Source organism: Pantherophis guttatus, chromosome 1, assembly GCF_059756535.1.
Source record: "Pantherophis guttatus breed Tessera chromosome 1, ASM5975653v1, whole genome shotgun sequence".
Lineage (NCBI taxonomy): Eukaryota > Metazoa > Chordata > Lepidosauria > Squamata > Colubridae > Pantherophis > Pantherophis guttatus.
This window is the reverse complement of record NC_142063.1, coordinates 4,042,189-4,057,274: the sequence shown is the minus strand read 5'-3', so window position 1 is coordinate 4,057,274 and position 15,086 is coordinate 4,042,189. Positions and strand designations below refer to the sequence as shown.

At 40.4% G+C, this 15,086-nt stretch overlaps 1 protein-coding gene across 1 annotated transcript; it reads left to right on the top strand.

The window, feature by feature from the left end:
• The first annotated feature begins 3,109 nt into the window (after positions 1–3,109).
• Positions 3,110–14,084, top strand: LOC132712123 (vomeronasal type-2 receptor 26-like). Its single transcript, XM_087883569.1, has 5 exons — positions 3,110–3,193; positions 3,699–4,532; positions 11,040–11,258; positions 12,196–12,325; positions 13,180–14,084. Exons 1-5 carry the CDS (start codon positions 3,110–3,112, stop codon positions 14,082–14,084), a joined length of 2,172 nt encoding a protein of 723 aa, XP_087739695.1.
• The last annotated feature ends 1,002 nt before the right edge of the window (positions 14,085–15,086 follow it).

The following is a 15,086-nucleotide window of genomic DNA, read 5'->3' as shown; positions in this document are numbered from 1 at the left end:
TTCAGACGCTGGCGGAGATCCAGCCAAGACTTATCTCCGTCGCTGTCTAACTGTGGCTGATCGGAAATGCCTGGCTCCTGGCCAATCTCTTCTCCTTCGGGAGACACCTGAGGCATTGCCAGAGAGGAGGGTCCTGGAGAGGGAGGCCTTGCCAACTCCTCTCCTTCACTTTCGGAGTTTTCTCCCTCCGATAAGATGGGCTCAGGGGTCAGAGTCACAACAGGTTTCTTGCCAGGACAAGGGGTTGGATTAGAAGACCTCAAAGGTCCCTTCCAACTCTGTTATTCTGGAACTTTTCCCCTTGACTCTAACTCTGTCCAAACAGACTAAGGCACAGGCCAGATTCGATCTTGGGTGCAGGTACTCAGTTTCAGGTAGGCCGAATACCACCTGTATCCTGACCCTCAAGTCCATCTGATCCTTGCATCAATAAAAGACACAAACATGTTTTTCCTCTTCTAGTATACAAAGAGACACTATTGCTAAGTAAAGTAGGATGTTAGTCTGCCTTGCAATTATCAGAACAACAATAATTCTTAATGTATCCCCTGTGGATTTCTACCCAGAAAATATTTCCAAGATAAAACCTGCTTGAAAGAAATAAGCTCTGGGCTCTCCAAAGAGAGGCTACAAATGTCTCCTCAGCGCGTCTTGCACAGAAGTAATTTCTTGCTAACAGTGAAACTTAATGGGTATCAATTTTCTCTTTGATGACAACTCAAACACAAGTAAGTGGAAGCATTCTTGATATAAATTTGCCCTGAAGCCACCCAAGTTGCATAGACTGCTGTGTTCAAGTCTGAGTGAGATTTCCTGGGGACTAAATCCAGCTTTTGATGAACATAATGTCAACTCTGAAACAGACCTGGCTGAAGCCATCTTGGGCTGCTTCATAGCTGCCACGAAGCCTGAGAGGGGAAAGGGAGGGGGGAAGTAGTTAGCCCACCTACTGTAACAGTCAAAATAAAAAGTTTTTCCTGTGGGAACCAAGGTCATAGTAATAGGTGGCTGATGAAGGAGGAGAGGAGCCTGCCAGCTGTATTCATTGGAAAATGTGACTGGTGACACCTGGGAGGGGGGAAATTTTATTCTTTTAATTTTAAAACACTGGATGTTTTTAAGAAGATGTTGGATAACCATTTGTCTGAAGTGGTGTTGGGTTTCCTGCCTAGGCAGGGGGTTGGACTAGAAGACCTCCAAGGTACCTTCCAGTTCTGTTATTCTATTTCTAATTAGGTGAAAACCGTGGGAATGTTCAGAGTTGGTTTTCACCGGCTGTGCCGATATGATGTATCCAATAAACATGTTCTTTGAGGAATCTACCTGCCTCAGAGTTCTCCTTTCAATGGGTGCATTACTCGGAATGCTGACACATTGATTTTTGATTCAGGAAGGAAGGTGAGGATCATGAATGGGCTGCTTCTCCTGTTGCTTCTCCTGTGGCTCCAGCCTTCAACAACGACTGATAAGATAATGCAAAGTGTATGTATACTTAGGAACCCTTTGAAGATTCTGGAGGACTATTACAAGCCTGGTGATCTCATTATTGGGGGGAATTTGCCCCTGGTAACCTTTGCCGACTTTACAAAGATGGAATTCAACAGTGAGCCATCACTGAGGCCACTTTCAGACCGGTATTATTTATTTTATTATTACACAAATTTATATGGCCATCCATCTCACATAACGGTGACTCTGGGCAGCTCACAACTTTAGAAATCTGCAACATAAAAGCCCATATATCTCATCTATCCATCCTCACTCCCATGGCAGCAGCAACTTAACTCAACGCCTTGTTCATCTGAAAGGGAAAGAGGAGAAGATTGTCCTCTTTGTTTTGGGTTCAGGGAGTCCTTTCAGAAATTATTCTTCTAGTGATGTTCACAATGTTCTGATGAAGTTTAGAAGCCTTGGTCCTTCCCCAGATAAAGATGCATTAAATAGGCTAGAATGTTCCAGTTTCATCAAGATGAAACAGCATAAACATTGAGGAAGGGGTTACAGGCTAGAAACTATGCCAACTGAGTGAAGACTTATAGATTAGAATAGAATAATAGAGTTGGAAGGGATCTTGGAGGTCTTCTAGTCCAACGCCCTGCTTAGACAGGAAACCCTGTTGCTTTTCTCCTTGATTAGTTTCTACCCATTGCTTCTTGTCCTGCCCTCGGGTGCTTTAGAGAATAGCTTGACTCCTTCTTTGTGGCAGCCCCTAAGATCTTGGAACACTGCTATCATCTCTCCCCTAGTCCTTCTTTTCATTATAATTTAAATTTTACAGAAGGTCATGATGGAAAACTCAAAGAAAAGCCTAATCCTTTTACAGAATGGAGGTGTCTTTAGAAATCAGATTTAGTACTGTTCTAATATTTGAGGGGATCCTACAAAGAAGAGGGGATCAAACTATTTTCAAAAGCACCAAAAGCAAGACAAGAAACAATAATTGGAAACTAACCAAGGAAAAGAGAAACCTATATTTCCTAATGCTGAGAGGAATTAACCAATGGAATAGGTTGCCTTCAGAAGCTGTGGTTGTACCATCACTGAAGGTTTTCAAAAAGAGAGTGGACAACCATTTGTATGGAATGCTGTATGGTCTCCAGCTCCAGCAGGGTTTTGGACTAGAAGACCTCCAGTGTCCCAAATCTATTATTCTGTATTTTTTTAAAAAAGGCAAACCTACTTTTGGAATCATTAATGCTCTTTTTAAATGTCCTTTAGTAATTTCAGCCCTTATTTGCACTTACCATGATGTTAGGAGAGTACCATCTATATAATATTTTAACCACAACCTTTGACCAAAGGATCGCAAGAAATGGATTCCCCTTTCCCAAAGTCTAGGAGAAAATACATAACACACACACACAGATAGAGAAGGAAAAGTACATCACAACACACAAATTTCCCTGTAATATTCCAAAGCGTTTTATTTTATAGTATTGTCTGCAAGAACTACCAGTTCTTTCTTGCCTTGGTACATGCAGTAACAAAGATCAACAAGGATTTGGCCATCCTCCCCAACATCACACTTGGCTTCCATATCTATGACAATAGACAGATTTTTACGAGGATTTCCTGGAACAGCCTCTCTCTGCTGTCTACACGAGGCCGAATGGTTCCAGATTACAAATGTGACAAGCTGGACCCTCTTCTCTCTGTCATCGGAGATCTCAACACCAAATCCTCAAAGCAGATGGCCTCCATCTTCAGCATCTTCAAGGTCCCACAGGTAAGGGCGTTTCATAGGATATCAGTAGGGAGCAGATTCAGAACAGAAGCGCACTCAGAATACAAAGACGAAGTCAATGTTATTTTTGGGCAATCAGGGGTCCATGATTTGGAGAACTCATGCAAGAGTTGAATAGTTTATTTTTGAATTATGTCTGTCAGGATATTTTTCTTGATGCCCCCATGACAAAGAGGTCAACAATAAGGTCTTTCTGAAATGATTCACTCCATGATTTCCTCCCTAACTAATTCTTTCTAAGTGTAGCCACTCTTCAGTCCGATTTATTGTGTGAATCAGGTTGATGGTTTTTTCTCTTGGCTTCTCACGTAACTGGAGAACTCTCACTCCAACCAAAGTCAAACAGCTTGACTGGGGGAGCCAAAAACCACAGGATGGTGATCCTTTACATCAGCATAACCTTTGAACTTGTCTTCAAAAACTCCTTTCTAAAACAAGATTCTCCTTTCTGCAGTTTGGTTTTGATTTCTTCAAAATCACTCCAGGAGACAGAAAGAATTATCCTTCCTTCTTCCGGATTAATCCCAAGGAATTTCCTCAATATGTGGGTTTAATCCAGCTGCTCCTGTATTTCCAGTGGAACTGGGTTGGGTTGGTGGCCCCAGAAACTGACAAGGGAGAACATTTCATCTCAACTCTGATGCCAATGCTCAAGGAGAAGGAGATCTGCCCGGCCTTCACTAAAATGTTAAATATGGATCTTAATACGGTACTCACATTAATAGTATTTTTCCAAACGTGGTTTAAAATTGAAGTGATTGTTTTGTTTGGAGACTCCAGTAAAATTGTAACTCTATATATCATTTTGCCCGTGTATGAACATAAGACTAAGGTGCCATTTGGAAAAGTTTGGATCCTGACTTCTCATTGGGATGTTAGTGTCCTAGAACCTAAGGAATTCTTTAATACCGTAAAGCATTTCCACGGTGCTTTGCATTTCAGGGATCATAGCCACGATGTCCCAGAATTCAGGCACTTTCTTCTGTCTTTAGACCCCTTGAACCCCCAAGGAGATGTCTTTCTCCCTCCATGGTGGGAAAGGTTCTTTGGTTGCAAGATCCACAAACCAGGAGAGATCCCTCAAAAGGGGAAAAAACCCTGTACGGGAAAGGAGAATTTACAGACTCTGCCATCTTACATGTTTGAAGTGAACATGATGGATTTCAGCTACAATATCTACCATGCCATTTATGCTGTGGCGCATGCTTTAGATACCATGCTTGGCTCAGGAGCACGACCAGCCATGAGGAGGCTTGGAAAGAGGATCTCAAGTGTGCAACCATGGCAGGTAATCTCAGTGACCTTTCATCCATTTGAAAGATCTTTAGAGAAGAAAGATCCCGTGGATGTTTCTTGATCAACTTAGTAAATATTTCCTTTTTTAAAAAAAAAAAAATCTTTATTAAATATTTACAGTAAAATTAACACATAATAATGATTGGAAAACAATATAAGAAATGAAATGTAGGAACACATAAACACAAGACTGAAACGAAACAACAAACATGACTAACCGAGAGTTAAACTCACTCTCCAATTAATATTAACTAATATCATCCTAACCAGACATTTCAATACAATCAAGTTCTTTTAATTATCTACAAAACAATTGGCCTGTTTTTTCAAAATGATAAAGAATTATATAGCCTATTAAGTATCTATTTAATCTAATAAAACGATCTTATCACCTATCTTCTAGGTTTAACCTTTTTTTAAGCCAGACAAAGCATCTGTCCCAACTTCTATTATATATTGAGTCTTTCTTATCTTTTAATATTATATATGTTAACCTGTCCATCTCAGCACATCGAAGAATCTTATTTATTATTAGATGGTCATCTGCATCTTTCCACAGTTGGGCAAATGCCATTCTCGCCACTGTTGAGACATGGACAAATATGTACCAATCCTTGTTGTCAATGTGGTCCGGTCTTATTCCTAGTAAGTAGAGGTCTGGGTGAAGGGGAAAACTCACACCTGTTATTTCCAGCAGCCACTGCTGTATTTTCCCCCAATAACGTCTAGTCGACGGACAAATCCACCACTGATGGAAGAAAGTACCCTTGGCCGACCCATATTTCCAACATCTATCAGAGGATCCTGGGAGCATCTTAGCGATTCTGGCGGAGGGGAGATACCAACGGTAGATCATCTTATAAAAGTTTTCTTTGAATGGGGAAGAAAGGGTCAGTTTCATAGTTTTGTTCCATACATTTTGCCATGCATCAAGCTGAATTGTTGTTCCAATATTTGTCCCCCAGGCAATCATCGTGTCCTTTACAATCTCCTCCGCCATAAAATTGGATTGAAGAAAATTGTAAACGTTGGAAATAAATTTCATTCGGCCACTTAGGAGAAACTTTTCAAAAGTTTGTAAATGAAGGGAAATACCATGTTCCTGTTTATCCCTAGCGAATCTAGTTTGAATTTTCGCATAGGACCATCAATCTAAATCTAATCCTCTAGTTTGGAGATCGGCTCTAGGTCTAAGTCTCCCGACTTCATCCAACAAGTCACCATAAACCCAGTTCCTCTTTGTGTTGTGCACAATCGGAAGGGTCACTGCCTCTAACGGAGACACCCATTTAGGAATCTGTGTGTAAACTTGCTTCTTCACCGTTTCCCAAACCCTTAATAAAATTCCTCTAATATAATGATTTGTAAAATATTTGGATTGTTTGTCTTTCTGAGACCACAAGAAGGAATGCCATCCCTGCTGCAAATCAGATCCTTCAATTGCTAAAATGCGCTTTCTTGAGAGGATCACGCAATCTTTTATCCAAACCAGGGATGAAGATTGGTAATAAAGCTCCTACATAGGGAGCCCCAAGCCGCCCCTTGTTTTGTGCTCTTGCAGCATTTTTCTTTTTATACGTGGTTTTTTACTCTGCCGAATAAATTTACTTAGAATTTGGTCTAATTTCCTAAAAAAAAATTTTATCCAATCTTGCAGGAGCCGTTTGAAATAAAAAGATCCATTTCGGTAAAACATGGGCTTTTATCGCAACAATTCTACCCAAAAATGAGATCTGAATATGCCGCCATCTCTCCACTTCATTCGCTGTGTCTATTAATAATTTAGAATATTTGAGCTCTTTGATAGAAGAACATCTATTTGTAAGCCAAATACCTAAATATTTAAGTTTTTTGACACAATTAATCCCCATAATACTTTGGATCTGTTCCTTTTGGGCACCTGACAAATTTTTTGTTAACATTTTGGTTTTATCCTTATTGATTTTTAATCCCGCTACCTCCCCGTATTCATTTAATTTCGTAAGTAATTTTGGTCCCGTATTAAGGGGATCTTCTAATATGAAAACCAAATCGTCGGTGAATGCTTGGAGTTTGTATTCTTCCCCTTTAACTTTTAAGCCCTTAATTTCCGAATCCTGCCTGATCGTCTTAAGAAGTGGTTCAAGTGTTAAAATAAATAGCAGCGGTGAAAGAGGGCATCCTTGTCTGGTACCTTTATAAATCTGTATCTCATCTGATAGTGATCCATTAAACAATAGCCTTGCCGACTGTTTAGAATAGATGGCTTGAACTGCCCTTGTAAATTGAGGCCCAAAACCCATCACTTCCAATTGTTGTATTATAAAATTCCAGCTGACTCTGTCAAAAGCCTTTTGGGCGTCCAGAAAAATCATTACCATTGGTTTATCAGAATGTGTCTCATAGTATTCTAAGGCATTCAATACCACCCTTATGTTATCTCTTAGGTGCCTATGAGGCAGGAAACCATTCTGGTCTTGGTGGATAAATCGGGACAGGAACACCCAGAGTCTCTCAACTAGTATTGTTGCAAAAATCTTATAATCCACATTCAGGAGCGAGATTGGTCTATAGTTCTGGATCAGAGTTTTATCTGTTTCGGGTTTCGGGATTAGGGAAATGTAGACTTCCGTCCAGGACTGGGGTATCTTAGGGTATAGTAAAACCTCATTAAATAGATCTTTGATGTACAAGCTAAGTGAGTCAAAGACTCCTTTATAAAATTCACTAGGAATCCCATCCGGTCCCGGAGTTTTGCCATTGGCTTGTTTCTTGATAGCTACTGCTATTTCCCCAACTGTAATTTCTGCATTTAAAATTTCTTTACAGTAATCCGGAATCATCTCCAATTGTAGATTCTGGAGATACCTCTTGAGTTTATCTTCCTGATGGATTTCTTAGCTATATAAGGAGGTATAAAAATCTTGGGCCACCTTTGCTTTTTGCTCTGTAGTACCTACCAAGTTTCCCATAGAGTCCTGTAAAAATTCAATCTTTCTAGATTCTGCCTCTTTTCTTAATCTATATGACAACCACCGCCCGGCTTGTTAGCATGCTCAAATTGATTTTGTCGACATTTCTGGATTTTATTCGCCAAATCGTTTTGGTCTAGAATAGATAACTCATGCCTAATCAAGTCAATTTTCTCCTTAATCAAATTATTATGCGGATCTAAACGCAGTTCTCCTTCAGCTTTCTCCAATTCAGCCAGTAACTCAATCCATTTGGCTTTCTCCTTTCTCCATTTGGTAGCTGTATATTTTATTACCAATCCCCTAACTACTGCTTTAACAGTATCCCAAATATTTTGAAGGGAAGTATCTTCTCTCTTGTTTTTGGTAAAAAAATGATCTAATTCTTTTTTAATCATATTTATAAATCCCTCGTCTTTCATGATCTCAGCCCTCATAGACCATCTCGCTCTTCTAGTGGACCCCTTCCATTTTATTACCAGGGGGTGGTGGTCTGCCCATATATTCGTCCCTATTTCAACTGAATTTATGTCTTCTTTCAAATCTGATGTTGACCAGACCATATCTATCCTAGACCACGATCTATGCCTGGGGGAGAAATATGTAAAGTGTTTTTGCATAGGATGGAAGTCTCGCCAGACGTCTCTTAACCCTATTTCTGTTTTTAGGTTATCCCATGTTTTAGGGAGTACCTTCCTATGTCCTTTTTTATATTTAGGAGAGCCCTTTTCTGGATCATAATCAATTGAAGTATCAACAATCGCGTTGAAATCACCTACTATGCATACATGCTCGTAATTTAATTCATTAATTTTCTTATACAAATCTTTAAAGAAACCCATTTGGTTAACATTAGGGGCATATATATTTACTAACAATACTATTTTTTGGCCAATACTAATCTCTAACATCAGTATCTGCATATACTTGACGTTTCACCAGGCCTCTCTGATCGTAAACAACAACTCCCCTTTTCTTCTGGTCAGCCAAGGATACATACAACTTCCCCAGTTTAAGATAAATTAAAATCTTAGAGTGATCTTTCCTTATGTGGGCCTCCTGTAAACATATAATATCATAATTAACTTTTAGAAGTTTAGCCCAGACCTTTTTCCTCTTAATGGGAGCATTCAGACCATTGATGTTAACAGAAAACAGGTTGAGCACCTCATCCATACCTCTACTTACCTGCATTCTTGAGTTTCTGGGATCTGGTCTCCATTTGGAAATTTGTTCCTCTTTCTTCTCCAGAGTGGGGCGTGTCTTTGTCATGTCCAATATGCTCTGTGGCTGTTGTTTCCTGGGCTACCTCTTCTTGGCTCTTACCTAGGTTACCACCTTCACTCTCTTGGTCACTAAGATTAATATAGGCCTCTGCGAAGTCCTGCACTTCCTGTATGGATTCCAATCATAACCTCTGTTCTTGCCAGGAAAATATCAGGCCTTCCGGTAGAAGCCAACGATAACGTATCCCTTGCTTCCTCAGCCATATTGTCAAAAAGTCATATTTCCTCCGAATGTCTCGTACTCGTCTTGGGAGCTGGGGCAATACTGTTAGTCGGTTATCTTTGTAGGTAAAAGCTTGGTCCCTCGTTTTCCGAAACACTTCATCTCTTAGTGCTGTTCTAGTAAATTGAACATGGATCTCTTTAGGGAGCTTGTTGCACCGAGCATAGCTGGTATATGCTCGGTACACATCGTCAATATCTCTTGAAACTTCTGCAAAATCTTTTCCAGTAATTCCTGCAACGATCTCTCCCATTAGTACATCCAAGCACTCACCTTTCTCTTCAGGGACATTCTGAAACCGTAAGAAGTAGCCAGATCTTTCCATTTCGAGGAATATGATCTCTTCCTTGATTTTTTTATTAGCCAAGGCTTGCCGGAGTTCAAACCACTCCATCCTACATGTCACCTTCTTGGTCTTTATCTCGGAAGCTTGAATCTGTTCCCCATGATTAGTCAAAGTATTTTGGACCTCCTCAAAATTTGCATAAAACAACCTTGTCTCAGTAGTTAATGTTTCGACATTCCTCTTCAGCTCTTCCAAGGTTTTTGACGTTGAATCTTGATTTTTAATCAATGTTTCCTGTATAGACTGGAGAATATCTTGCGTCGATGCTTTTCCCGGAGTAGCCACGTCTTCAGATGATCTTCGTAGTGTCACAAAGGTAGTGGCTGGAGATGAGGCTGAAGAAGTTGTAATTGCCTTCTTCTTCAAAGTAGTAGTCATGGTAGCCATTTTGGATATTCCTAAAAAGTCTTTCCAAGCAATCATACAACACCAAATGGTTTCACCACCTATTATCAAAATTCACTCTTACTTCGTTACGTCCAATGTCCAAACCACACTAGGGGTAAATTTGCTCACTAATTCCTACTGGGTATCTAATTCCTACTGGCTATCTAAAAGGAAATAGGAAAGGAAAGGAAAAGGGAAAAAAGGAAGGGGGGGGGAAAGTCCAACTATAATGAATCTAGGTGTAGTTAGCAATTTTGGTCACTAGATGGCAGCAGACACCAACTTTTCCAGTTCTCCACCTCTTCTTGCAACGAAAGCAAATTCAAAAGTGATTGCTCATAAAATGGCATTTTTCAAAAAACAGAAAATGTTAGTATTAAGTCAAAGATAGGAAAATCAAAGGAAGCACAGCACTCTTTCTTCCAAGGTCTGTGGGGGATCACATTCCCAAACAGTAAGTCAAAACTCAAAATTCACCAATCGTAAAAACAGGGTGAAATCAGATCGCAGTAATCAGTTATAATCCAAAGTAGATAATCTTCTCAAACTGCCAACTAACTTCACTGCCACCGCACTCAGTTTAGGCTCTGGGAGTAGGAAAAAATTTAAACTCCACTACCTTGCGGCTTCCAATCAAATCACAGTCTCAAATTACTGAATCAGTCTTTCAGTTTGGTTTGGATGAATAGACTTCCTCAAGCAGTATAGCCACAGCCTCGGGGTGCCATAACAGGCATCCTCTCACTGTGCCGACATCGGGGAGGAACTTCAGTCTCTTCGTGCAGCTTGCACTTTCCACACGGAGCTGGCAAACTCCCCTCTTTTCCACCAAGCTTTCCCACTCAGTGTTGACTTCAAAGAAATTTCAATGAAGCCGCCAGGTACAGCGAACAGAGAATCGGCTCGGGAGAAGAATCCCTTGCCTCCTCCGGCTGCTGTGACGTCACATGGAATATTTCCATGCTTATATTCCTTGCACACAGTTGTTCATTTGCATTATTTTACAGAGAATTTTGAGGCCACTTGGAGGTTTATCTGTGTCCTCAGGGTCACTTGAGTAGTACAAATGGGTGTGGAGCCTTCTTGGCTGAAGGATGTTTTCTGCTCTGCGATTAACCTCCAAGTGCCCTCAACAACTCTCTAAAAGGATGCAAATGAGCAGCTGTCTGTAAGAAGTATAAATCCTTCCATTCCCCACCATCCAGTCAGAGCTGAAGAGGTTTCTTGGATGAGAAGTGAAATGAAGTGAAACCATGGCTTGTCATTTTTAATTATCCCAGGTCCTAAGTATCTTTTTTTCTTTCAGCTTCTTCCCTATTTGAAGAATGTCCACTTCAACAGCATTGCTGGAGATGAAATCTTCTTCTCAGAAGATGGATTGGCATCAGCTCAATATGATCTTCTCAACTGGATTTTTTTCCCCAATCTCTCTTATGTCCCAGTGAAAGTTGGGCAAATAGACCCCCGGGCTCCCCCAGACAAGGATTTCACCATTGACCTGGATGCAATTATCTGGGCCACAAAGGTAGGCTGGAAGGAGATGTTCTGAATTTAGGGAAAGATTCATTCTCTAATGGAGATAAAGAATGTCCTTCGCACTGGAAAAGATGTGGATTGACTCACAAAGGATAAAAGTTGTGTGGTGAAGGATCTGCTTTTTATGAATCAGATTCATGTTCGAATATACAATCCTTGGTTGTATAAATAGAGACATAGAATCAAAATCATGTAAACTATTAACATCGCTTTACAAAGTCTTGGTAAGGCTAAAGCTACAATACTGCATCCAATTTTGGTCCTCACATTTGATAAAACTTTTTTGGAAAAAGTGCAGGGAAGAGCAACTAAGACATTTAAGGCCTGGGGGCTAAAACATGTGAAGACCAGTTGCAAGACTTGGATATGGCTAGTCTAGAGAAAAGAAGGACTAGGCGGGACATGATAGCAGTCTTCCAGTATTTGAGAGGCTGCCAAAAAGAGGAGGGTTCAACGTATTTTCCAAAACAGCAGAAGGCAGGACAAGAAACAGTGAATGGAAACTAATGAAGGAGAGAAGCAACCTAGAATGAAGGAGAAACTTCCTAACAGTGAGGAAAATTAAGCAATGGAACAACTTGCCTTCAGACATTGTAGATGCTTCATCACTGGAGGCTTTTAAGAAGAGATAGGACAATCACTTGTCTGAGATGGTATAGTGTCTCCTGCTTGAGCAGGGAATCGGACTAGAAGACCTCCAAGGTTTCTTCCAGCTCTGTTCTGATTCTGATTGAGTGATTGTAACTCAAAGGCAAAAATCAAGAACATAATTGCGTTGATCAACCATTCCTCTAGTGACCATTTGAAGTCATGACAGCACTAAATGGATGGTACTTATGCCTGGTCCTCAAAATCATGGCCATTGGAGAGTCCCTACAATCAGGTGATCAAATAACACTATCTCCAGTCTTTCTTTTCTCTTTTAGAAGGTGCCCTTTGCCAGGTGTGGCCTGAAGAGGTGCCAGGCAGGAGAGAGGAGACATGTCCCAGAGGGCGAGCAGATTTGCTGCTACCAATGTGCCCCTTGTCCAGAAGGGGCCATTTCTAATCAGACAGGTAGAGTATACTGGAAAGGTAGAACTTTCAGGATCAAGGAAGCCATTCGTTGGATCAATATATATCAATAACGCATTGTAAGCCGCCCTGAGTCTCCGGAGAAGGGCAGCATATAAATCAAATTTTGGGTGATTTCTGGAAAGTATAAATAATAAAATATAATTTCTAATCAGATAGGTAGAGGACTCTTCGAATGGATCAAGGAAGACGTTCAGTAGATCAAAATATTAAGAGCTTTCTGGTCATTTATTTATTTGTCAAACATGTATAATAACAGATATAAGTATAAACATGATTATAAGTAGAGGATAAAGATACAAATAAATGGAGACAGTAGGACAGGCCCATTGGTGCTCTTATGCACGCCCCTTATAGACCTCTTAGGAATGGGGTGAGGTCAACAGTAGACAGTCTAAGGTTAAAGTTATGGGGGTTTGGGGAAGTAACCACAGAGTCAGGTAGTGCTAGGTTTGGCCCCTGAGATAAAACAGCAAAAAGCAGGATTCCTGACTGATAGATCAGTCAATCATCTTAGGCTTTAAATATATATGTAAAAAAAAGGGGGGGGGGCGGGGGAAATGAAGTGCCAATTCTTCACTCACAAAGAAAGCCAAAATAATAATGAAAATGCCCAGTGACAGGAGAAGGAATTCTAATCCCCAAGCATTTAATTCTCAGGCATCTGGAATCAAGGACAATTTGCCATTAAAGGCATCATAAATTGTCTATTCTTTACATTCTTCTTGAATTGGACCTAACAGAAAAGAGTCACACATGAGATCATAGGCTGGATTGGAGATAATGCTAACTGTGGGTGCCTCTGAAATACTTAAGACAAAGATTCTTGTTTTCAGATGCAGCTCAATGTGACCTTTGTCCAGAAGACCAATATCCCAACAAGGACAAGGACCACTGCATTGCCAAGAAGATCCACTTCCTTTCCTATGAAGATATCCTGGGATACACTTTAGCATCTCTTACTCTTTCTCTCTCTTTGATCACATTGGCAGTCCTAGCAATTTTCCATAAGCATCGTGACACACCGATCGTCAAGGCCAACAATCGAGATCTCACCTACCTCCTCCTGGTCTCCCTCCTGCTCTGCTTCCTCTGCTCCTTCCTTTTCATTGGTCAACCGAGGAAGCTCACCTGTCTCTTCCGACAAACTGCCTTTGCCATTCTCTTTTCTCTTGCAGTTTCCTCTGTCTTGGCAAAAACTGTCATGGTGGTTCTGGCCTTCATGGCCACCAAACCAGGGAACAAGACAAAGAAAATCTTAGGAAAATCACTGACCAATTGCATTGTTGTATCCTGCCCTCTTGTCCAAGCGGTTCTTTGTGCTACTTGGCTGATAACTTCTCCCCCATTTCCTAACTTGGATTTCCACTCCTTGTTAGGAGAGACAATCTTGGAATGTAATGAAGGCTCAGCTTCCATGTTTTACACTGTCCTGGCCTACCTGGGTTTTCTGGCCCTCGTGAGTTTTATCATGGCCTTTTTGGCTAGGAAATTGCCCGACAGCTTTAATGAAGCCAAGTTCATTACTTTCAGCATGCTGGTCTTTTGCAGTGTTTGGATCTCCTTCCTCCCCACCTACCTGAGCACCAAAGGGAAGTCCATGGTGGCCGTGGAAATCTTCTCCATCTTGGCCTCTGGGGCTGGTCTCTTGGCCTGTATCTTTTTCCCCAAATGCTACGTTATTCTTCTGAGGCCGGATCTGAACTGTAGAGAAAATATGATAAGAAATAAAAATCTCTGATTCATGCACGGATGGGAAACATATTTATCTTTGAGGCATGTTTAGTATCTGATGATATTTCTAAAACATGACAGAGAAGAAGAAACAGATCCATTTAATAATGCCTTACTCAAGTGCTATAACTGGTCATAATAGTGAGTATTCATGAAGCCAAGTTCATTACTTTTAGCATGCTGGTCTTTTGCAGTGTTTAGATCTCCTTCCTCCCCACCTACCTGAGCACCAAAGGGAAGTCCATGGTGGCTGTGAAGATCTTCTCCATTTTGACCTCAAGGACTGGTCTCTTGGCTTGTATCTTTCTTCCCAAATGTTTCATCATCCTATTGAGGCCTAATCTGAATTGTAGAGAAAATATAATGAGACACACACATCTTTAATTTATGCTGGCATTCAAAAGTTCGATTTTAATTTGATTTGATTTTTGATTTGATCTGATTTCTAAAACATTCTGAAATGAGAGGAGATTTTGTCTATTAACTGGAAAACATGATTTGGCTAATCACAAAGTTCATTTTAGTGATCAACTAACTGATCCTGTTAGCGATTTTTATTTTTTTAGAGTGCAAATTTTATTAAGTGCTTTAATTCTGTTTTCCATACCTCTTTGATACCACCAAGTGGTCATCCAGATGTTTGCATCCCAACCTAGTAACTCCTCATTTCCATTTCATCTTCTAGGTCAGGGGTAATTAATTTCAGATTATTACAGTGATAGCCCAGAAACCAGAACAAGTAAAAACACTAGGTGAATATCCAATTAAAAATTCTAGAATAAAATAATAAATAACAGATAAAATCTATGATGAAATCCAGTCTGTCAATTACACATGGTCTAACTATAGTAAAATTACAATCCATAACCTATGAGGCCCGTAGTCAGTTTAATACTAAAAGGGAATGGAATAAGCAGTGCAAAGGGTTTGCCACATTTGCTGTATAAAATACGGTAGCTATGTTGGATTAGACACATGTTTCCAATGAATCCCTAGTGCTGTGGCACAG

Coding starts and splice junctions, on each gene's coding strand:
- LOC132712123 (XM_087883569.1), top strand. CDS start 3,110: ATGGTTCCAGATTACAAATGTGACAAGCTGGACCCTCTTCTCTCTGTC. Junction 3,194..3,698: donor CCAAATCCTCAAAGCAGATG/GCCTCCATCTTC, acceptor TCCTTTCTGCAG/TTTGGTTTTGATTTCTTCAA. Junction 11,259..12,195: donor CAATTATCTGGGCCACAAAG/GTAGGCTGGAAG, acceptor TTTCTCTTTTAG/AAGGTGCCCTTTGCCAGGTG.